The 22,617-nt window shown below is 37.5% G+C and overlaps 3 protein-coding genes across 10 annotated transcripts; 1 reads left to right on the top strand and 2 right to left on the bottom strand.

Annotated features, from left to right (window-relative positions):
• Positions 1 to 220: 220 nt before the first annotated feature.
• Positions 221 to 2,912, top strand: LOC104714038 (biotin--protein ligase 1, chloroplastic-like). Of its 2 annotated transcripts, XM_010431272.3 has the most exons (11): positions 261 to 542; positions 651 to 695; positions 789 to 936; positions 1,017 to 1,078; positions 1,185 to 1,333; positions 1,412 to 1,532; positions 1,666 to 1,821; positions 2,030 to 2,075; positions 2,300 to 2,366; positions 2,493 to 2,569; positions 2,675 to 2,912. In XM_010431272.3, exons 2-11 carry the CDS (start codon positions 653 to 655, stop codon positions 2,712 to 2,714), a joined length of 909 nt encoding a protein of 302 aa, XP_010429574.2. In that variant the 5' UTR covers positions 261 to 542; positions 651 to 652; the 3' UTR covers positions 2,715 to 2,912. The 2 variants fall into 2 exon arrangements, with proteins under 2 accessions (XP_010429573.2, XP_010429574.2); XM_010431271.3 differs by having other exon boundaries at positions 221 to 542; positions 651 to 936.
• A 704-nt stretch (positions 2,913 to 3,616) lies between these two features.
• LOC104714039 (uncharacterized) lies at positions 3,617 to 21,028 on the bottom strand. Of its 7 annotated transcripts, none has more exons than XR_015566926.1 (36): positions 19,979 to 21,028; positions 19,377 to 19,521; positions 18,698 to 18,976; positions 18,398 to 18,565; positions 18,095 to 18,304; positions 17,000 to 17,094; positions 16,550 to 16,724; positions 15,924 to 16,345; positions 15,536 to 15,659; positions 15,115 to 15,210; positions 14,912 to 14,983; positions 14,387 to 14,524; positions 13,878 to 14,031; positions 13,400 to 13,746; positions 12,617 to 13,077; positions 12,195 to 12,518; positions 11,860 to 12,075; positions 10,825 to 10,915; positions 10,634 to 10,711; positions 10,263 to 10,553; positions 9,974 to 10,171; positions 9,307 to 9,795; positions 9,073 to 9,234; positions 8,589 to 8,921; positions 8,413 to 8,495; positions 8,198 to 8,302; positions 7,651 to 7,879; positions 7,065 to 7,430; positions 6,411 to 6,512; positions 5,673 to 6,147; positions 5,493 to 5,581; positions 4,953 to 5,035; positions 4,760 to 4,875; positions 4,419 to 4,504; positions 4,013 to 4,214; positions 3,617 to 3,861 (listed from the first exon to the last, which is right to left on the bottom strand). XR_015566926.1 is itself a non-coding variant. In XM_010431276.2 (36 exons), exons 1-35 carry the CDS (start codon positions 20,836 to 20,838, stop codon positions 4,049 to 4,051), a joined length of 7,497 nt encoding a protein of 2,498 aa, XP_010429578.2. In that variant the 5' UTR covers positions 20,839 to 21,028; the 3' UTR covers positions 3,617 to 3,861; positions 4,013 to 4,048. The 7 variants fall into 7 exon arrangements, 6 of the variants coding, with proteins under 6 accessions (XP_010429578.2, XP_087323293.1, XP_087323295.1 ...); XM_010431276.2 differs by having other exon boundaries at positions 5,673 to 5,816; XM_087467167.1 differs by having other exon boundaries at positions 5,673 to 5,816; positions 19,942 to 20,985.
• Positions 21,029 to 21,351: 323 nt separating this feature from the next.
• Positions 21,352 to 21,917, bottom strand: LOC104714040 (uncharacterized). The gene has a single exon (XM_010431277.3). The coding sequence runs from the start codon at positions 21,821 to 21,823 to the stop codon at positions 21,470 to 21,472; it is 354 nt and encodes a 117-aa protein (XP_010429579.1). The 5' UTR covers positions 21,824 to 21,917; the 3' UTR covers positions 21,352 to 21,469.
• Between the last annotated feature and the right edge of the window lie 700 nt (positions 21,918 to 22,617).

The raw sequence follows: 22,617 nt of genomic DNA on the forward strand, positions 1-22,617 counted from the left end.
AAAAAGTGTTTATTTCCTAATTAAGTCCGGTGGAAAAGTTAAACCCCAAATACAAACAGAAATTAATTAATTAGTTTTCCTCTAGGCTAAATATCTCCTCGTTACTCGTAATCGTTTTCTTGGTTGTATGGTTTTTTTATCATCTTAACAACTTCTGCAAACGTAATGTGAAGTAATGTGATTTATGTGAAGTAATTGGGCCAACATCCTTTATTCCACTGTTTTGCATAGGTGTTGATTTCAGATTTGGGCTTAAAACTAAATCATTATGGCCCAAAACTAACAATCTCCTCGATTCATTTTCTTTGATTTCTCCGATGACAAAACAAAACACAATTCCGACGACGGCAACTCCGGCCACCTCCACGTGATTTAGCAATGCTTGATTTGGTTAATGGAAGCAGTTGGTTCAACAACCTCATCTAAGTAATTTTTCATCTATTGGATTGTTGCATTTTGTACGGTGGCGTACCTCTTGCGTTGTTTCACTTCTCTTAAGCCTCTTCTTCTGCGTCCTCTATCTTTCTCCGTCGCTGCCTCAGGTCCGATCCCCTGAGATTTTATGGATACTGATTTGATGCTTTAGTTTTATTTATTAATAAAGAGTATTGCTTTATAGAAACTCTCTTGGGGTTTTGTTTGATTTTTAGCAATGGAGAGTCATCATGATGCTTCTTGTAGCTTGGTTATATGTGGTAAGTCCTCTGTGGAAACTGATATAGCAAAGCGTCTCAAGAACAACAACTCGCTTAAACTCCCAGATAATACCAAAGTTTCACTCTTTTTAGAATCTGAGGCTAAGCATTTGGTCAAAGATGATGGTGATGATGATTCCTTCAATTTTTCTCTCTTTATGAACTCTATTATAACTCATCAGTTTGGGCGGTTTCTCATTTGGTCTCCGCGCTTGTCTTCCACTCACGATGTTGTTTCTCAGTAAGTGGCTCTGTTTAGTTTCTTCCTTAAAAGGTTATTTACCTTTCCTGTATTAAAATCTGCGTTTTGGTTTATTGCAGTAACTTCTCTGAGCTTCCAATTGGTTCAGTTTGTGTCACCGATGTTCAGTTTAAAGGTCGAGGTAAGAGTTTTTGAACAATTTTGTATTATTAGATAGTATTTTAGTAAGCAATTAGAATTTAGATATGAAAACTTGAAACTGTGTGTGGTAATTGATGAATATGCAGGCAGAACAAAGAATGTATGGGAATCTCCAAAGGGCTGTCTTATGTATTCTTTTACTCTAGAAATGGAAGATGGTCGTGTGGTGCCTTTGGTACAGTATGTGGTATCTCTTGCTGTAACCGAGGCAGTGAAACATGTCTGTGACAAGAAAGTATGTTCTCGTAAATGTTGTGTTCTTGATCCATTGCATCAGATATTATTAGCTAATTTGAAGTTCATTAATATACAGGGTTTGCCGTACATTGATGTTAAAATTAAGTGGCCGAATGATCTCTACTTGAATGGCCTTAAGGTTGGAGGCATTTTGTGTACCTCGACTTATAGATCAAAGAAGTTTCACGTCAGTGTCGGTAATAAGCGTTACTCTTTTTGAAGTTTACTTTGACTACTATAACAAAGTCGAAGCGTGCAGCTCGTAGTGTTGTTCCCTTTGATTTGTTCTCTACTTGTAGATTAAAAGAAAGTGACTGATCCTTCTCGCAGGTGTGGGATTGAATGTGGACAACGAGCAACCAACCACATGTTTAAATGCTGTACTAAAAGACATGTCTCCTGCGTCAAACTTACTTAAAAGAGAAGAAATCCTTGGAGCTTTCTTTGATAAATTTGAAAAACTCTTTGATCTATTCATGGACCAAGGTAATGTTAAACCTCTGATCTCAAAGACTGCTTAAAGAGTCAGTTAGCTGCTTGCTTCTTTACGAGCATTTTTGTCACTTTTGAAGTATCCTCCATAAATTTATTTGTAAATTAATTATTTAGAAGAGATGAGCGTCAGAGAAATGATAGTCTTATTATCTAGTTTTGAGCCCATATAATCAGTTTCCGATCCCACTGCACTTTACAGGTTTTAAATCTCTCGAGGAGCTTTACTACAGAACATGGTTACACAGGTGACTTTCGATTGCATTTTTATGTCTGCTTTTCATTGAAGGGTTTCTGTTGTCTGAATCTAAACTGATTTTGATTATATTCGTATCCATTTTTGTCACTATCTGATTTGAAAGGCTAATACAATCTTGGTAAATTAGCATGTATTTTGGAAATGCTTTTCAACTGGGGGCTATACATTGTAACCATGTTTGCTTGGCTGAAACACTCTACCGTGTATGTGCAGTGAGCAAAGAGTGATTGTTGAAGAAAAAGTACAGGACCAAGTTGTTCAAAATGTTGTTACTATCCAGGTTAGATTCTTTTTTTTTTTCTGCCTTGTTTATATACAAGGCATGTACGTTTGCATCATCTGGGGAATACATTCATTTGTAATATGGTGCTTTGAACCTCTTTGCATCTGTTTCTAAAATTTTCAGGGTTTAACGTCTTCGGGATATTTGCTGGCTATTGGAGATGACAATCAAATGTATGAGCTTCACCCTGATGGCAACAGGTAAAGTTTATTTAAGCAGTTGTTGTCCAGAGTTGAATCGATGAATGGATAACATTATAGTACAACATGTTAAAGCTAATGTGGATTGTATATTTTCAATTACAGTTTTGACTTCTTCAAAGGTCTGGTTCGAAGAAAAATATGATCCAACGATTTTCTTGCTTCATCTTCTGGTGGAAGTAGATGTGTTGCGTTTTACACAACCAACATTAGTTTCAAATTTCGAAAATAAACAAAATGTTTTTATTGTATTGTGTATATTGTCCTTTATTCCCACTTATGTATCCAAATAATCTCTCTTTATACTCTCTATTAATAATAAATTGCACTATCTTTCTTTTTACTGCTGGTGTTTATGTTTTGATAGGCATTTTTATTAATGTATCACAAACATGAGCCCAAGTAAGAATTTACTCCCAAGAGTATGGTCGAACCTGGTTTATCTTTCAGACAAGTCAATGGGCCCTGCTTGAAAGATGACAGAATACAGATTATGGGACCTGTTTCTTCAGTAAAGACTCTGTTTTGTCTATTTAGTAATCCCGATAGTTTGGTCGAATCTCATCGAATTTCAGACAGTCAATGCAACTTTTGGGTATACAAATGAGATTATTTGTGGACTGGTTTCTTCAGAAAAGACTCCGTTTTCTCAATTAGGCACTAAGAGGTCTCAAGAACAAGAGATTCAGAGGTTCCACATCTTAAGTTTGAACATTATTTGCTCTCACCTCTAGTGTGCATCTACCTGTTTTCTTTGAAATGAAATGATCAGACTTTTCCGGTAAGAAAGTTATATTTCTTTTGTAAGACATTAAAATTTAACAGAAAATAGCTAATTGTTTGATAGAGTGTACAATAGAAAAGAAAAATATAGAGGACTATGTATCTTTCTGTTCTTATGATATGGCAACGAAAAAAATAGATTGAGAATTTCTCAACCTTGCCGAGAACACCTTTATGATATAACAATTACACTCTTTCTTTGTTGTATCTTCGTCCTGAGTTGTTCTATATAATTTTCCCATATAATTATTTAACAACACAGGATTAGTTTCGAAACCCCAACACTGCAAAAAAGCCGCATAAAAATCAACCTCATACATTCAGATTCAATATAGTATATAAGCCAACCATTGATGAACCCAGAAATTTTTTACAAGTAGACATCTGCATGTTCACTATTTTGTGTCAACGCACACAACCCATAATAATCTCATACGTGAGAATCATCAGTTAATGATCTTCATGTGAGAGCCTAACCCATTTTCCAGCAGGTTCTTCTTTTAAACAATCTGCTCCCAAAGTTTAAAGCAAAAACCTCATCATCAGGCAGTCTGTTTTTCATTTTCATTTTTTTTTTTTGGCAAGAAAAACGCGCGCAGAACAAAAATATGAAGAAAGACTAATCGCTAATCTGCTAAAAAAAAAACAAAAGATGTTTACCTTAAGTTGGCTTCGATGTCATTGAGATTACAGGCTTTACATGTATTTAGCTAGCCAATGCTTGCACATATCAAGTACAGTATGCGAATTAGCATGTAGGGCTTGATGAGCTACATATTGAACATCAGCCACGCTTCCGCTTTTAGACGCAATCTGGAATGCGCTTTTCAGGCGGCCACATACCACACAAGCCAGCACCTTTCTGCACTCGTTTACAATCAAACATGTATCAGCCTAACGATCCCGCATACTTGTACTATGCGATTCAATTTATTACATACATGAGCACATCTCTGTAACAGTGAATTTATGAATAAAGGAACCAAAATTCAAGGAGTGATACTCTTTTTCATGGGGTGGAACATAGTGTAAAGATCTAAGCAATTATAACAGGAAAATATATTACCGATGGCTGCTTGTTAACATGTCAATGAGACGGTCAGGGCGCTCTTTGTGCTTGTTGGCATATACGTTGATGGCAGCACCCAGGACCTGCAGCATTGCACAGAATATAAGGCTTAACGAACAAGCTTTCCCTATATCTGAAGAATTGCCTAATCGGAATGAAAGTATAGAAAGGTACATCCAGATACCCATATTTACCACCGGCTTTAAACAGATTGATGAGGAACAATTTAGCTTGAAAAAATATTCTTTTGGCCAATAATTAAATAAGTTTTTGTGAAACTCCCGAAAAGAGTTTTATATTGGACTTTAATAGTCTTGAACACCTGCAATGTTCAGTACCTGATCCCAATCATCTTCTTGGATTGTTCCCTTAATGTTTTTGAAAAGTTCCGTCAACTGACTGCCTTTCTTCCTTTCGGCTAATGACGCAGCAACACCAGCATATATATCCACAGCTGCTTAGAATTAAGGGAAAAGTCAGATACAACTTACAACAATAATACACAGATACAAACATAAAACAAATAGGCACCTGAGAGGTTGAATTCATATATAACTTGATAAGCCAAGTCGAAATTTTTCTCAACAAGAGTCTCTACTATTTCACATCTTCGCCTGAAAGTATAAGCCAAGGAAAGACATCAGCTGAAGGTTTTTCCTTCAAATTTTCACCAAAGAAAATACGACTATTAAGCTTGGTCTTTCAGTTTCATTTGGAGTAGCACAACCTTTAAGGATAGGGAAAAAAAAACATGTGTTGAATTATCTGGACATGGAAAAAATATCGCTATCTGTCATTTGATAGGCATTATGGCTATGTGAAGAGAAAGCTAGAAATGAATTAGAAATACTAGGTAAGTCTCTCTTTGGGTGTCAAAGAAAAGTGAAGTGAAATTATGAAGGCAGTGTGGAAAGGAATACAAGTCAGTGCAGCACTGTTACTAGCCCTCTGTCTTTCTCCTTTACCAATATATTCTTTAAACTTATGTAAGGGTATAAGAAATTTGTTTAATGATAATGGGGGAACTAAGTTGTGTCAATAAATTATGGCAGAAATTTTTTGAGGACAAACCTGGATGTCTCTGGATCATTTGGATTTCCAAACAAGGAATGCTTCCATGGTGCTCCTTCAGAGTCACTGAAGGACTTCACCACATCAATCTATAGGAATAAAAAACCCACAAAGGTGAAGCTATTAATCTATAAATCCCTACTTCAACAAACGGATGACATAAACGGGTTCTAGAGTTACCTGTATTTTCACCCGTGAGGATAACTTAACAAGAGTTTCTTCACTCAGCTTCTCTGCGGCACTTTTTCCTCTAATACCCTTTGTAACAAGTTTTTTCGAGTCTGAACCTTTATGACGCACTGTCAAGGCTTCTTCAAAGTGTGCCTGTACCCAGAGGATAGTTAGAGACCGATCCAAACACACAAAAAGATTAACTAGCAACATAGACGTTATCATAGTTTTGTGCAACACTGGTATCCTTATGATGGCAGGGCTGTTCTTCGTTTAGGCCCCAAGACAAGATATAATTCATACAAGTAGTAACTAGTAAGTATCTAAGAATAGATGATGTCCTGTAAGCAACAAAAACCTGTCTCAATGTCCCATGCAACTTATAGAAGTGCTCTTGGTCAAATAATTGCATAATATTTAGCAAAGAGAAAGAAAAAAAAGAGAGAGAGAAAAAAAAGCGTCCTGGTCCAAATTTGTGTGCCACCTACTGCCACAAACACATAGTCATCAAAGTGATGCCTGATTGTTTCAATCGACTCTAGACCACTTTATAATGCTAAAATTTTTACATTCCACACAAAAAATGCATTTAAAAACCCTGCAAATCAGAAAGACACATACTTTGGATTCACTTAGTTGATACGTGTTTTAAGATGGGTGTTGCATGTAAAGGCATTGCGGGAAATACAATTCAGAGTAGACACAGAGATGGAATGGGTAGTGAGGAAAGAGCTACGGACTCTATACCTTTGCATGCTCAAGATGCCTTACAGCATCCTCCTGAGTTGTAGAATTCATAAAAAGCTGAATACAGCAATACCCAGAGGTGACATAGTCCTTCTTGAGTACCTGAACAATTAAAAAGAAAAGTCAAGTCAATTAGCATTACGTTTCACAAGTATTCCTGAAAAAAGTTAGGCTCTCAGGATGTAGCATAGAGTTTTATGAGCCACTTGCCAGTCTTTCCAGAAAAGAAAAGAACACTAATAGGTCATGATCAACAACACATGATCACATATACGTTTTTTGTTGCATCAGAGTAAAAACTTATACCAATACCATAAATGCACAGCCTTAGTCATAAAATTAAACTATAGGATCTGCACTTATAAAGACGCACTAAAAACTTGTTTCAGCTTTGAATCAGGGTTTATGGTTCATATTGAGGAGAGGTGTAAATCCAAGATAATAAGACTAGCTGAAGAATCATAAGATGCAGAGTTTTGTACTCTTATATTTGCAGCGATTATCTGTCTACATTGCTATATAACTGTGCAGAAGAACCTATGTGCATGCAAGATCGTAGTTACTATTTAGTATAACAAACAGTGAAAAATTCTACGTGAAACAACCCAACAATAAGTTGTACCCAAAGAACCATGACATCAAAGATGTTCTTACCAAAAACTTGTATAGGTAATTGAAATTCCGGTTGATCTCAAAGAAAGCACATATACGTGTAAGAGCTCCAGCTATGTACTGATTTATGACTTGATCTTGATGCTTTACAGATTCAAGTCTTTCTGTAATTACTTCCTCCAGGGATGAGATAGCTCCATAGCCGACACAAAACTCGCACAAACTTTCAATGGTCCCATATTCAGTTGCCAATGGATCTGTTCGTTGAGGTGATGAAGATGAGCTTACTGCGCCCACAGATGAAGTTTGCAAAGGAGGCGGAAGAGCACTTGGCGGAAAGAATAACATGCATGCATCTTTAGAGTGACCATGGCGGAACATAAACCCAAGCAGGTTTTGGCGAGCATGCTGCGGAATCAGAAGAAACAAATTCAATGAACCAAAATAAAAAGTAAAATGTAACCAGTTCATATGTTTGCAAATAATGCTAATGTCATATAAACTCAGAAACCACTCCTAAAAATCGGTTGCACATGAAGATATGTTCAAGAAAGGTAGGTATATTGTGAGCAATTCCAGGAGAGAAAACTTGCAAATTCCAGAATGCCCTAGAATATTATTGCCTTACTTCCTGCAAGTAGTTGGTGCACTCAGAATATCGTGTACTATCCAAGTTGCTTCGGGGCGCATCTTCAAAGTCTGAACCGGGTACAGAATTATTTTTTTCTGATTCCAGAGATCTTCTCGACCTCTCTGAACGAGGGAAAGTTGATGGCATATGCAGAACATTCAGGTATGAGTCTGCTGATAAAGAATCGTCCAAAATTGTTGGCGCGCTTTTCGCCAAATGGTCATACCTGAGATGTGTCAACATTCCCAAGAATAAGATCAGGAGGTGGATTAGCAAAGCCTTTTACATTTTTCCCCTTCGACTTACATATTAATCATGACTGTGTTCTCCATTCCCACAAATTTTATAATTCTTTACACCTTAGCTAATTAAGCCACTTTTATGTACTTACGACACATTTAGTTCATCATGTGTTCAAGTGAAGTTTATATTGATCAATGACTTTCCCGTCCCGTGACTGGATTACCAAGACATTTTACCAAGAAATAACTCTCGACTACGCCCCATACTAGGCTAACAGTTTTAGTTAAACAGAGACACTTACATGGAACGGACAGTTGACACATCCACAGGCGGACCTCCTTCTATTGTATTTATTATCTCCTGAATAACATCAGGAATGTCTTCCCCCTTCAATTGAAAGGCTTGCCTATAGAGCACAAAACAAAAACTATATAACAGCACGCAACCTGAGGATGAAATATGCAAAAAGAAGGTTACAGTTCATGTGTTTGCTGCAGCTTTTAAACTATAGCGTACTTGAATTTAACTCGAGCTTGAGCATAGCGCTCCATCCGTAACAGAGCAAGACCCCATGCTTTCCACACAGGGAAAACATCAATCTGAAATTAATCAAGTACACAAGCAGAAGTTATTGAGAATTTGTGATGAAGTGGCCTTACCATGGGATAGAGAATCAAGCTATAAAACTTTACCTTGCATTTCTTGCACATATACACCGCCATACTATATCGTTCATCAGATATTAATCTGTCTCGTAGACATTCGGATGAAAATTGATCAGCAATGTCATCAAGAGAAGCAGCAATTCCAGACCCTAAGAGGCTCTGCAGCAACTCTGCGCGCCCCAACCAGATTTCTGCAAGTGAGAGAACTTCGGATGGTTCATCCATTGACTGACTGCCAACACTGGAGCTGCCAGTATCAGAAGATATATCATCAACATCTCTACTTCTTTCACCATTGTTATTGGTCGGTTCAGTGGCACCTAGAAGCTTTCTCAGTAAAGATTTTGCATAAGACAAACCCTGCACAATCAGGCAAAGAAATAGTTGCCTTAGTCATTCACATCAGGTAATCGAGTTATAGGACATAGAAGATCGACCATGTATTTCCCTGATATAAAAGTCATCCTCCAAATATGATTTGGGAAGATGATTTAAATAAAATATGTCATACCTGCACAAATGCCTCCGTCGCATGGTATGCTCGGCCAATTGTTTCAACAGACGCACCCTCTGACAACTGCTTGGAGCTCAATACGTTCTTCATTTGACTGATGCATAGGTCCATGGAACTTCTTGCCGATACTAGCTCATCTGAACAAAGTGAGAGCAGAGCCTAGAAGAAGAGCAGTGTCAAAAAGTACGAAGCTTACAGTTATGCCACAAGTGTAAATAAGAATAGCAATACCTTGAAGAGGATAATATCTGGGGTGCTTTCATACTTGTGAGATGCGCGAACAGCTTCATCTTTGGTTGTGTCGCCACTTAGCATCCATTCTTCAGCAATAGAAACAGAAGGTAGCCTATCTTGCCCATCTGCCGAATATGATGATCCCTGGTCCTCTTGAATACCTGTCATCGCCTCCCATGCAGCTCTCTCAGAAGCCCCCAGTCCGGAATTCTTTCTTTTACGATAAACATCCTTTGACGTTGTCCTGTTTTCAGCATTACGTGGAGCCCATGAAAATGCCCTTCGAGCCTCTCTCTGAAAATTGCTTAAGCTATTAGTGAAGGATGCTTTTGCTGTTGGCCCTGCTCTTGGCTTTTGTCTTAGCCTTGATGCAGACACAGTTATTCGAGGTTCTCTTGGTGGTGGGCTAATTGTAACAGACATAGCTTTTGCTGCATAGGCCATGATAACATTGTTATCCCTTAATGTTGGGAACTCTTTAAGTATCTGAAAGAAAACATAAAAGTAAGTCTCAGAAACTTCAGAGAGCAAACAGAGTAAGGAAATATAGAGAAAATCACTTCTTCAAAAGATATAAAAACATGGACAAGAGTTATAGAAGAGCCTTTCACAAAAATAGGGATGATATTCACGGAAAATTCAAAAGAAGATTGTCTCTAGGTACCAGTGAGGCATATTGTAATTGTTTTCTCATCAGCAGAGCTTCAAATATTAAATTGGGATGCTCATGAAGCGAAGAGCATCTCTGCTGCCAAGGAAGTGGCAGTGCAGCTAACACTTTCAGACCTAAAGCCCAAGAATTAAGCCGAGCGACTTCCAAATTCGACAGATTGCTATCTTTCCGCTTCAGGAAGAAATGGACCTACAGAGAAGATGAAACAAACATTCTTCAAAACCTAACAGAAATCTATGACCTCGTAGCACCATGAAAATAAAGCAGAAAAAGTTGTTACCAGGAGCTGTTTTGAACGAAGGTCAGATAATAATTGCATTGCACCCATAACCACTGGTAGAGCATCAGCCGAGTCTTGAAGTGAAGATAGAAATCGAGATGCTTCTGCAGGACCACCACCATTGAGTGGATCAGTGGTTAGAAGCTTTACAAGCTGTCGTCCTTGTAATTCCCTTCTAAGATCTATTGATAATCCTGCACTCTCAGCCACCTCCAATGCAGCGGAAACAGCTCCTTTCCCAGCCAATCTTAGAGCCAAGCCTTCAGGGTCTTCTTTACATTCGGCTTCTACCTGTTTCCCTTTTAGATTTTTAGAGTGACACAGTATACGAAGAGCCAAACATGATCTCAAACAAAAGGAAGAAACATAACCTCTTGCCAGCTGTTATGGCGGTCATCTGCAGAAAGTATGTGGCTGTACTTCTGCAGAGCTTTTCTCCTATGCAACATCTAGATGCACAAAGAAGAAACTGAAATTAGATCTCGATTGATTGATTACAGGGTGATTGAGCAACTAAAGTTACATGCAGGAATCTAGAACTGAAAGCAAAACTCCCTTATACCTCGACACTAATTGGATCACTTTCTAAGAGATGACAACTACACATTGTAAGAACGTTTAAGGCTGCCTCAAGCTCCCACATATGCATATACCTGATCCAAGACATATCAGAGCTTCAAAACAGATCCATGACAGAACAAAACTGCGTGTAGCTGCTTGAAATAAGACAGCAATATAAAAATGTTTCCTGAATCTACTAACATAAGCGTAAATCCTACATTATACATGTGTTAAGACAGTATCTCAAAACTAATATTTGGAGGACCTAAGTGTAGAAACAGAAAGAATGAATGTTTTGGCATGAAGCATTTAGAAAGATCTACCAATGAATCATAGGTATGAAGTCAAATACACTGAACAAAAAAATGGCAAGGCAGTAAGCAAAAGAAACATGGGATAACATGATTCATTAAACCCTTGAGGCGTCTATAACTTATAAATAAAAGCAATGTGAAATCTGCAAGACATTGGTTTTCATACATAAGATAACAACAAGTCAAGACAATCAGTGTAGCAAATCGCTCTATCTTCTAGCACAGCCATCTTATTTTGACCCTAGATCTCATATTAAATCACACCATCTCCCTTCTCTCTACGTCATTGCCTCAAACATAATGATTTAAGAAAAAGTGAATAAGTGATACCATTAAAGTTGATTTGCTCATTACCTAGCTGTTCATATCAGGAGACATAAAGGAATTGATTCTTATGTTTCCGAAACTGACTATAGATGCTAATCTTATTAATCAATTATCACCTAGTGATGGGTCAGGTGAAAATACTGCACTGCGGGTTCGAAAGAGTTCAGGAAAATCCAATCAAAATGAGATTTACCATCACTAAATCATTCTAGGAAAAAGAAAAAAAGTCCATACTAATGGTCACATCTAAACATTTGCTGAGTCGGCTTGGTCAAATTCATTTCCGGAGAACCAAAGCAAAATGCTTAAGCAAACTTTGGCTCAAGTAGCATGTATATATATATGATACTGCACTTCATGGTTGTTACTTGTTAAGATATTATAAGTTTACTTACTTAAGAGCCAGTGTCGCTGCCAGCTGTTTGTCCTTTAGCCGCAGGCAATACTGCCAACTGTTGGTCTGACCTCCATATCCCTGAGATCGTCCTAATGTTGAAGGATTTTCTTCTCTACTTTTGATTAGGAGCTGAAGTAACCAATCAGAAGCCCCATTCCGTAAGAAGCGGTCCGAAAGTGCTAAAGCATCCATTAGTTTTCCTTCATCAATTAATCTAGCATAAAATTAAACAAAACGAACACTATTAATCTCAAAACAACCAAATATAATAAAGATGATCCAGAAAGTATTAAAATATCAATCTGATAAACTTTTCACAAGCTAACGACATACCTATTTACAGCTTTCTCATACGGTACTTCATTCTCCCAATCAAAAGAAAGGAAAACTGTAGGATCAGTTCTACTTATTCCAGTATCAAAGGATCCACCATCTCGAACACTGTCGTCTGTCAATGTTGGTTGAATGTTCTTTTTAGAAAAAATTTCTTCTGTATCCGACTCCGAGTCACTGTCATGTTCAAGAAGTCTCTTGATCCCAGTTCTTTCATCAGGTTTAATCCGTGTGTCATCAGGTTTTTGTTTAGGTGTCACAACAAATTCCGAAACTCGATGAAGATTAGTCTGCATTTGTATCCATCGGTTTAAAGTGGGAAACCTGTGAAGAAAAAGTAAAATATCATAGAATATCATGGAACATAGGAACTGAGTTATTTCAAATTGAAAGGAGAAGAGAACACTTTGGCTTGACAGTACCTCTCAGACTGATCAAGAGAAAATTCATAAAACAATCTTTCTGCATCAGGAGAACTTGGAAACTCATCGTTCAAAGAGCTAGATATGACAGAATCACTGCCATTGTACAATATGCTCCCACCAAATACACAAGCTAAAACTGCTCGTACTGGGGATATTTTTACCAAATGCCTGATGATATCCAACTGAAGAGGATACAGAGGGACACCAGGTGTTGCTGAGGAACGAATATAGCAGTTGGGTTTGGCCTCTATTGAAGGAGAGAGCACTTTACCCTCTGACTGAGAACATGGAGTGGTTGGAATGACGGGAATACAAGCCCACCCATGACCAGCACGTGGAGGATAAACTGGGGGAACACAAGCTGATATCACTTCATGAACAAAATCAGCAGACATGACCTCAGCAACTTTCGCAGCTGCATCTGTGCTACTTCGATCAAACACCAGACGCGTCAATAGCTGCAACATGCACCAACAGTAAGAGGTTAGTTATAGATCTGTATAACGTTGTCGCACAGCAATTCATGTTAAGTAATTACCACACAGGCCAATAGTATCAACCATAATATCAAAAATTTTAAAGGCCACTCATCCTGCTCGCTAGTTTATATTGTATATGAATAAAAATTGCTAGAGTTCACAGAATAGAGCAAAGCAAAACCCGGTAGTATTTCTCCAAATAAAAGCAGAATAAGAGGATCACACAAGCATTAATGACGAGGGCGATTACTTAAATGAAAAATATCCTGAGAACATAAGAATAAAAAACAAAAACACTTACGTCTTTAGGCCATTCATAAACAAGAGAGAAAAAGTTGAAATCATGGGTTGTATCAGTTCCGTCTACTATGTCACCAATAGCAGCAGTATAGAGTATAAACTGAGATAGATAAGTAGAGGTTTTGTTGCTTAATGGGCCAAATGACTTTTTTTCCTTGTCTTCTGTTTCATAAGAAACAGGATTTCCATCCACGTCTCTATTTGCTGAACCAGGACTTTGCTTAGTATATTTTAGCCCAAGACCAAGAACTCCATCCTTCTCAATGGCCATGTCCGATCCGTCTCCTTTAAGTACGCTAACTTCTGGTTTTTCATCAGCGAGTGCTCTCGCTAGGTTATGAAGCTTACCTGTTGTTTGTTGGAAAACAGTTAAAACTACATGAAAGGTCTAATATACATAATTCGCAGAGAGGAGATAAGTCAATTGCATACTGTAGCAAGAACAAATAGAGAGTGTAGAGAAAGACAAAATAAAATACCACTCAGGAACTGTCTCTTGCCCCTATGAGCATCCTCAATCATTTGATGTAGCATTGCCAGAGCACGATCTTTTTGTCCCTGTCTATGGGATTCCGTACAAGATGAAATTATGGTATCCCCACTAAAACTGGCCTGAAGAATTTGAGGGTTATCCTGAAGCATGACAGATCAGGAGACTAGTAAGAAAGGGAAACGGTAAAAAGAAAAGAAAAGAGAAGGATCCTAACATGTTGGTGTGCACCTTAGAAAGAGCATGGTAAAAAACAAAAGATCACTCACATACTGCTTCCTAAAGTAAAGTCATGTATCTCTTAAGCAGTCAAGCAACTTATAGAAAATCATCATAGATAAAACTGTTACCATTTGTACAATTGTACTAGGCAATAATATCTCATATGATCTCCACATATCGATCATTATAAAATTCACCAAAAACATACATATATATATATATATATATATATATATATATATATTAAACTAAATGAAAGTTGTGCCTTTGACTGACCTGTTCAAGGAATTCCTGCAGACGCTTTAAGATCCTTCGCAATACAGAGATTATTGCAACTTCGTGGACCTGATCCCAGTAAGTAAACCCCACCTTCGGAGATCCTCCAGGGTAAATTTCTGATAACAAAACTTGAGACTGCGCACAAAATAAAAACTACTTAGGAACAACAGTATGTATACTTTCTTGACCATTCTTGAACATTTTAATGTAATACAAACATTAACGGTACACTGTTTGATATCATGCAAACAGTGCCTCAACTTTAACTGAAATTATTACCCCAAAGCTTGCTAGCTTAGTACAAAAAGCAATACAACAATGTAGAAGAATGTCTGGTTAACCAGACTCCCAAAATGCATTTCACCAAAATAATATTTGCGGAGTGCAAATAAATAGAAGATTACAAAAGAAAATATAGAAACTGGGGACAGAGACCTAGTACAAATAAGAAGCAAAAAGCAACCAAAAAATTACCATATATAGACCAAGTTAAAGTATAAGGAAATCAAGAACACTGCTTGCCTTATCCAAAAGTTGTTTGGAAATTGTTGGAGACTTGGCAGAAGAAGCAGCCGCATCTATGCATAGTAGAATCTGGCATCAGAAAAAGGGAACTTAAAACTTGCTTAGAGGTAGGCAAGCCAATTGATTGCAGGATAATCCTGTCAGAATTTGCTAAAGCAATTGTATGGTTAGAGAAAATAATTATAACTACATGGACTTACCACAGCTAATGGACTCAATTGGGAACCTAAAGAATGAAAATCTAAATCCTGCACGGCAGATGCTCCTTCAGCAGTACGAGACATCACATCTTCTACCTGAGAATATTAAGAAATCAAGATATAGGTAGATACTAGGTATTCAATGTTATCCACCACATGCCTAATCCTTTGAAATAGAATCGCATAGAATTTAGACAACAATAAATAAAAGTTCAATGACGTCAGGCAACATCTTATGAACAATATACAAACTGCATCCCTAACGACATATAGCAAGGAACGAGAGCAGTACAAATATACAATCCTCAAGGCAGGAAAAAGGGGTCTCATATCAGAATAGTCTAATCCCAGTATGCAAGATGTAGAAACATCTAAGGTGGACATATATGCAAGCATTGTGATGTAATATTACGAAAGATACCAGTGTTCCTTTGAAGGCATTATCAACCCATTCAGCTAATTCGAGAGTGGCTTTGTCCTCTGCTGATAACGCAAACCGATGAACTGCCTGTTCTCCAATGTCATACTTAGCTCTTTGCATACAGCTGCAGAATAAGAGTTAATTTCGTAAAGAAGTGGCACGAGGGAGCAAAGTATTACTCGAGACAATTCAATTTTGGGAACTCTAGCAGAGACAACTTGATAATCATATAAACGTTTCCGTACAAACAGAGATCATTCTTCGTTTTCAACTTCAATTTGGTTCCCTTACATTTTAGACGTGAAAATGGAAAAAATAGTGAGATGGATAACAATTTTTCCCTGATAACTAATAAAGGAACCAATCATTAAAAGATAAATCTACTCACAGGTTAAGCAACTTTGCAGGGGCCGCCCTGAGAACACTCAAAACCTCCTTTAAGCTCCACTGGCGTTCAGAAAGTGGCAGAAGATGCTGCATAACAGATAACCGCCATTCACAATCTTCAATGAAACGCGTAGCCATAGATACTCTCCATTCTAAAGCCCGTCTTCCATCAGCACTGTGAGTACCATCCAGCTGACACTCTTGTTCAATCAGATGTGATGGAAGATTGCGGCGTAAAACATCGAGAAGCTGTTCTGTGAAAGATATAACAATTTCCTTTTCCCCTTCTGTAGCAAGATCGCCAAGATCCAAATCAGGCATATTACCTTTCTCAGAAACACTCTCCAACGAGACACATTGCGTAGAACTGAGACGGATATCATCAATATGTAAGAGTGAAATAACTATGTTCACCATCATAATCTGCAAACAGAAGAGATCGCATGTTAAAAACATGTAAAGTGTAACGTGTTGAAAAAAATCAAAGAAATCACATGCGTGAAGATGAAGTATGAAGCATATCTATTTTCATAGGAAATAGTATTCAATTCTAATTTATTTTCAATATGGCGTTCTCACAAAATTGACGGCAGAAGCCCAGCTTCTTGTAAATTAGTCAATGTATACCTTGCGCGGAACATTTTTAATGGCCTCCAGATGGTTAGTGAGGTCTTTTAAATGGTAAAATACGATTCGACGACTAGCATCCGTCTCATTTTTCATGGCCTCTTCCATTGCACCTAGTGCCAAAACAATAGCCTCCAAAGCATAGCGCATATGCATCAGTTCAATATCTTCTATCCTACAATATATGAAGACATCAAAAGTGAAACTACTGACTACAAAAGACTCACCCCAGATTAATAGAATTGGAAGAGCATTTAAGAATGCACAATCTACAAAACACGCATTGAAATTAACAACAAACAAAACAAGTTTGCTAATTCAATAATTATTGTTCAAAGGTCAGGTGCTAAAATCAAGACACGGATACATCTATCCAAGAAAATAAAAAAAGACAGAAATGATTGAAGTATTAGTATATAACATAGCTATATAAACTTTTATTGAACTGACCTCTTCCAGGCTTCTGCAGTTGAAGCAATAGGTTGCATGCTAATCAGTGAAATAGCTTCTTGGAATTTTATACCAGGAACAACGTCAAACAATACCTACATAATTGTATGTCATTAATACTTGTCAGATTAAGAGCACAAAGAAAACGTGCAGATGATCAACCCATTGATAATAGTTCCGCTATAATTCAACCTAACAGAGTTGGAGACAATTTCACATGACCAGAGCAAGACAAAACACATGCCACTACAGCAGTGCGCGATATACCAGCACCTAGTTGATAAAGTTTGACATAACTTGGCAAAAACAAAAAAATGAAAGAATGAACAGAGAGGTGGAAGGGGAGAGCAAAGAGGGCAGATATTTAAATCTTTCCTATGAAGATAATCTACAAGAACTTAGACATTATACATCTTCTCTTGATACATTATTGGTGATTTGACATACTAAGTGCCAAACTCATAAATTCAGTGGAAGATCTCAAAACACATTTAAATTTATACTGTATGAAACTGATGACAATGTCAGTGTCCTTCCCAGGAGTAAGGTTCGTTTTTCAAAATACAGTACTAAAAGTCAATGGGGCAGAGTGAAAAGTGATATATTATGCAGGAAAAAAAAGATGTATCTTTAATTTCTCCAAGTGCTCACGTCAAAAAAAAAGTAGTAGTAGTATATTAGGAGCTATAAATTCATTTCTTTTGATCCAAGGAAGCCTGTTAAATATCCAGCTCCTTGCTTGGTAACAATATTAAAAACTCTTGCGAAATAGATATCTTAACCCTCAAACTAAATTGTATATTTATCCAAAATGGACTTAAAATGCCACTGTGATCCTATTATTTTTTTAGTCTTGACTCCTGATAAACCATAGCAACATATCATGTAATCGTGTTATCTATATCTCTTCTTATTTAATTTCATGTATTCCCTACGAGACACCAATTCTACTGTAAGGAAATGAATCTAGCCAGCATGATATGATATGTAATGAAATTTTCCACCAACAGTGCAAAAGTTAATTTTAGCTTAGAGACGTCTATTCGGACAGCCAAACATAGTGTCTGTAGAAAGGATGGTTCAAGAGAGACCTACCCGAAGTGGACTTTGCGCTGAAAGCCTCTCCAACACTAGATTTTCAACAAAAGGATCCACCTCACCATCATCATCCTCAGATGACGCATTACCATGCATCAAGAAAGATGCCTTTGGCGTCCATGATTTACCAGAATTGACACAAGCAGCGAAAGATGCAAGGTCCAACTGATAGCATAGTGTATCACAGAGATGTTCCACACAAGATTTCTGCGCAGATCATTGGATCTTGTTAGACTTTCGCTGTCACCTTCTAAAAACAGTAGATACAAATAACAGACTACGCAAAAGAGAAAAAGTTACTTCATCTGTTTGGTTTCCATAAAGAGAAGATTCTTCTAACCGAATTGTTTGAGAGTTACTAGTCCAAAGTAGCCGCATCAATTTTCTACGGGCTGCAGTTTTGCCTGGCAACAGATCCCAACCCATGGAAGCTACTAGTGGGCGAAGTCGGGGAAACAAAGTAAGAACCTGTAACATATCAGCAGAAGAGACTTTCAGATCCCAATAGAAAAAGGGAAGTCTGAATGGGGCAGCAGCCAATCAATGATACTGCAGTGAGAGAATCAGTACGAACATATGTAATTATTTTATACCACCTACATCATCAGCTTCCTGAATCTTTTCTTTCTTTACAGAAGACAAAGCAGCACACATCACACACTCTAACACATGTGATCCAGAAAGACGAGCATAATGATACATATCTCTGAGACAAGAAGTAATTGCCCTGCTCATAGGGGAACATTTTTCCTCTACATTTCTCTCAGCTTTCAAGTCTACAAGATATCGCCGGAAACACTCGAGAGGGAGCGGAATATGTTCATTGTCGAGAGATAAATGTAGCTGGCTATCTGGTAGGAGCATATCATCTTGAATACCCTGCAGAGGGAAACATTGTAAGTACATAACAGCGTATAGTACAAGATAACTTAATCAGAGCCACAGATATACACATTCCAATAGGCACATATAAGCAAACCCTTAAACTCAGACCGACCACTAAACTAAAATACCCCCAGTGTATATATTAACAAGGTATATACGAGAACAATGCCAACTGGATATACTTAAAATTCCAGCATGATCAAGATAAATATCAGTCCTAAGTTCCCAATCACAACGAATGTTAACTATAGTACATATTACCAGGATCTGTAACGCAATTTTTTTGTGTGTTCAGTTCAGCAATCTGTACTAAAATATAGTTGTTTCTTACATGTAAACCCCGTTTTAAATGAGAATGATCCCCTAAAACAGCTTTTATGAAAATTATAACAACCTGGATCATCTGAACAAGATCTCCACAATTCGATGAGAGAGCTTCTATATAAATAAACAGCAAGTTCTGGCGCACCATCTGCCAAGGGTCACCATATTCATCTTTTTTCTCCATAACTCTTGAAAGGAGAGCTTTTAGAACAGCACTGTCACAAAAGAAGAATACAGAACGATTGAAGTAAGTTCTCTATTCTTAAATATGCAAAAAGTAAATTCCCAGGAACAGGAAGGCAAATGCAAGGAATGGAATGGAATCTGCAAGGCCATGGATTCCTTCATCCGCTATAAAGGTTCCCTTTCTAGTATCACATGAACATTTCCCACTGTTTATGATTTCCTATTTAAATAAATGAAAACTAAATAGCAATGTTTAAAAAGCTTCTCTTTTTTTTTTGTGAGCCCTGAGGCTAGACCTCAACTCCGACCCCAAGTCAAGGTTCTCAAGTTCTTCAAAACAGAAAAGGCCTAATCCACTCAAACAGTGGATACAAAACCAGTGGAATAATCCAAATCCTCAGAATTATGTGAGCAATAAAAAACAAATGGCATAGTTATAATTTAAAAACCTCATGTATTTGCGGACTGTATAAATCAAGCACATACTGATAATTCTCTTTCTCTACTCCATAATCAAGGTGAAGATAACGAATGCGATCAGCTGCACCACGCTCCTCCCCTTCATCTAACTTTGTTTTCATAGCATCCAACTGTGCTAACTGAACATTTCGCTGTATCAAAGCAAACACATTGATGTTATCCAACTCCGGAGAACCAATGCATGTGGTGGCCTCATTTATCTCCCTTCCCTGTTCATCTCCCTGAACTTCCTCCACCAAACATGTATCATAACCCTGGCAACCCATAAGTTGCCTCTGTATATTACAACATAAAGCATCAAAAACATCAGAGTAATCCAATACTATACTCCTCAAAGACACAACTGCATCTTCCTCAATCTTATTACTTCCTTCACTACTACTACCAGTTGTATCAACATCAAATTTCAACCTATCAACACCCAACTCCAAAACACCTTGCAAAACCCTTAAACAATCTCCCAATCCACCATTTTCATCCCTCTTGTCTTCCTCACTCTCTAACTCGACTCTCTGATCTTCCTTAATCCTCTCAGTAACCCTATCGATCAAGACCTGGACCATCAACAAGAAATCCGCACGCAAACTAAGAGTCTCGGAATCAAACCCCCAAGGCGAAGTAGGATTATCGAATCTCAGAAGCTCAATCGTGGAGAGGAAGGAGAGAAGAGACGGGGAAGGGCAAGAGCGTGACCAGAGGACATTATCGAATCTACCGGCGTTAGAGACGATGGTTTGGAGAATCGTGAGTGCGAGGTCAGGGTTACGAACCCTGAGAGCGAGTAGCGTAGCCTTCAACGGCTCGAATTGAGCCAGATGAAGGTGGTTCGCCGCGAGACGAGAGAGAATCTCCGTTTCCTCATCCATGGCCGCCGCGGATTCCGATCACTGATGAATCTAGTACATACCGATCAATAATCTCCGTAGAATCTGAGAATATCTCACCGCGTTTGGGTTTTCAGATATTTTGTTTTTGTGAAGAATTTTTGGTCTGGAATCGTCAAACTTTGGCTGAGAAGCGTGGTCTTAGTCGAGCAGACCAATATAAGGCTGGTACAGCATACAGATGTAATTAAACCGATTTATTAGATTATATCGGTTAGATCCTAAAGTTGTTAACCAATGGTTTCTGTCTTCTAATTTTAACGGGTTTCATTAATTATTATCGATACTATTATTAACACCGTCGACCGTCGTAGTGATATTAGCATGAATATTGAAACAAATTTTTACTATACTTACCATTTTAGAGGATCATGGCTGCAATTTGTATTATCATTGATGTTAATTGGGATGGTTTTCATGTTCTTTTTAGTTGTCGCGGTAATATAACAAACAATTTATGACGACTTGCCTCCAAAATAAATAAAACTAAACCAATCATCCTAACTTTTTGTTTCTTCTTCATTTTTTACATGGCTAAACTACATGATCTCATCATCTGAAAAACAAAGTTTTCGAAAAATAATGGAAAGAAGAAATGAAAAGTATAGTAAACTTAATACAAGAGCAAGCGTGTTGCTCGGATCCGAGTGGGATCAGCGAAGCGACAAGAGAAAGACCTAGAAAGATTCTCAGGTTCGTCGTGGTCGTGCCATCCTGGCCCTTGATCAAAATTCAAAGCATAATCGTAAGGCTCATAAGCCACGACCTTCGTGGAAGAAGAACGAGACGGCAACAGCTTGAGCTTCATCAACAAAACCTTCCACTTGGGCACGAGTCTTTCTCTTCGTTGTTGTTGCTTCTGTTCTCTGCAACTCTTGCTGTATCTTCCAAGTACAATTGTCTCTCTGTAAGAAGAAGCTGATGATAATACGTTCCATCTCTTCTTGCTTGGAGATTCAAACATCATTTTTCTCTTCTGTTCTTTTTGTTTTGTTTGTTTGGTTGGTCGAATATTATTTTTGTCTTCTGTCTTTGTGACTATGTTAGCTGTGTTATTTATATATTTGTAGTAGATGGATGGATAAGGAGGAGACGTAAAAGAGAGACTAATTCAAAAGTCAGCTTTGAAAGGCTTATGAAACTGCGTTAGCCAACTTGTATGAATAATTAATTAATGAAAAGGATGCATTTTAAATGCCGGTTTCTGACTAATTTACAAACACACAACAATACAATAGTCAAAAGTAGACCTGTTTATTCTTTAGATCTGACTTGTCTTTTTTTTGTTGTTGTACGTTGTTGTTGTTGGTTCTTGACAGAATATACATACCGGATCATACATGAAGAAAATAAGATAGGTATTTTATTTGGAAAGGTCGTCTCTTATCTATAATTTTGAGTTCTAATTTAGAACAAAAGAAAACCAAGTTCTAATTACCATAAGATGATATATTTTTTATTTTTTTATGTGAGTTTTAATCATATATACTAAATATGATATGTGTAGACAAAATATCAAGATCTTGGATTCTAGGCCTAGAAGAAGACACCTGAATTTCTTAGAGATATTTTTGTTGATACTTTCGACAATTTCCTGACGAATTTAGTTTGTGTTAAAACAAAAATAACAAGACAGAAAACTATTGGAAAACAGAAAAATTAGGAGGAAAAAAAAATGATTGGTAACATATCACCTACTTGTGTGCACTACACCTAATTTTAAAATAAAAGTAAGGATAGGATAGTTTTTGTTTCATTGAC

The sequence above is a fragment of the Camelina sativa genome, chromosome 9 (assembly GCF_030686135.1).
Source record: "Camelina sativa cultivar CO46 ecotype springtype chromosome 9, ASM3068613v1".
Classification (NCBI taxonomy): Eukaryota; Viridiplantae; Streptophyta; class Magnoliopsida; order Brassicales; family Brassicaceae; genus Camelina; species Camelina sativa.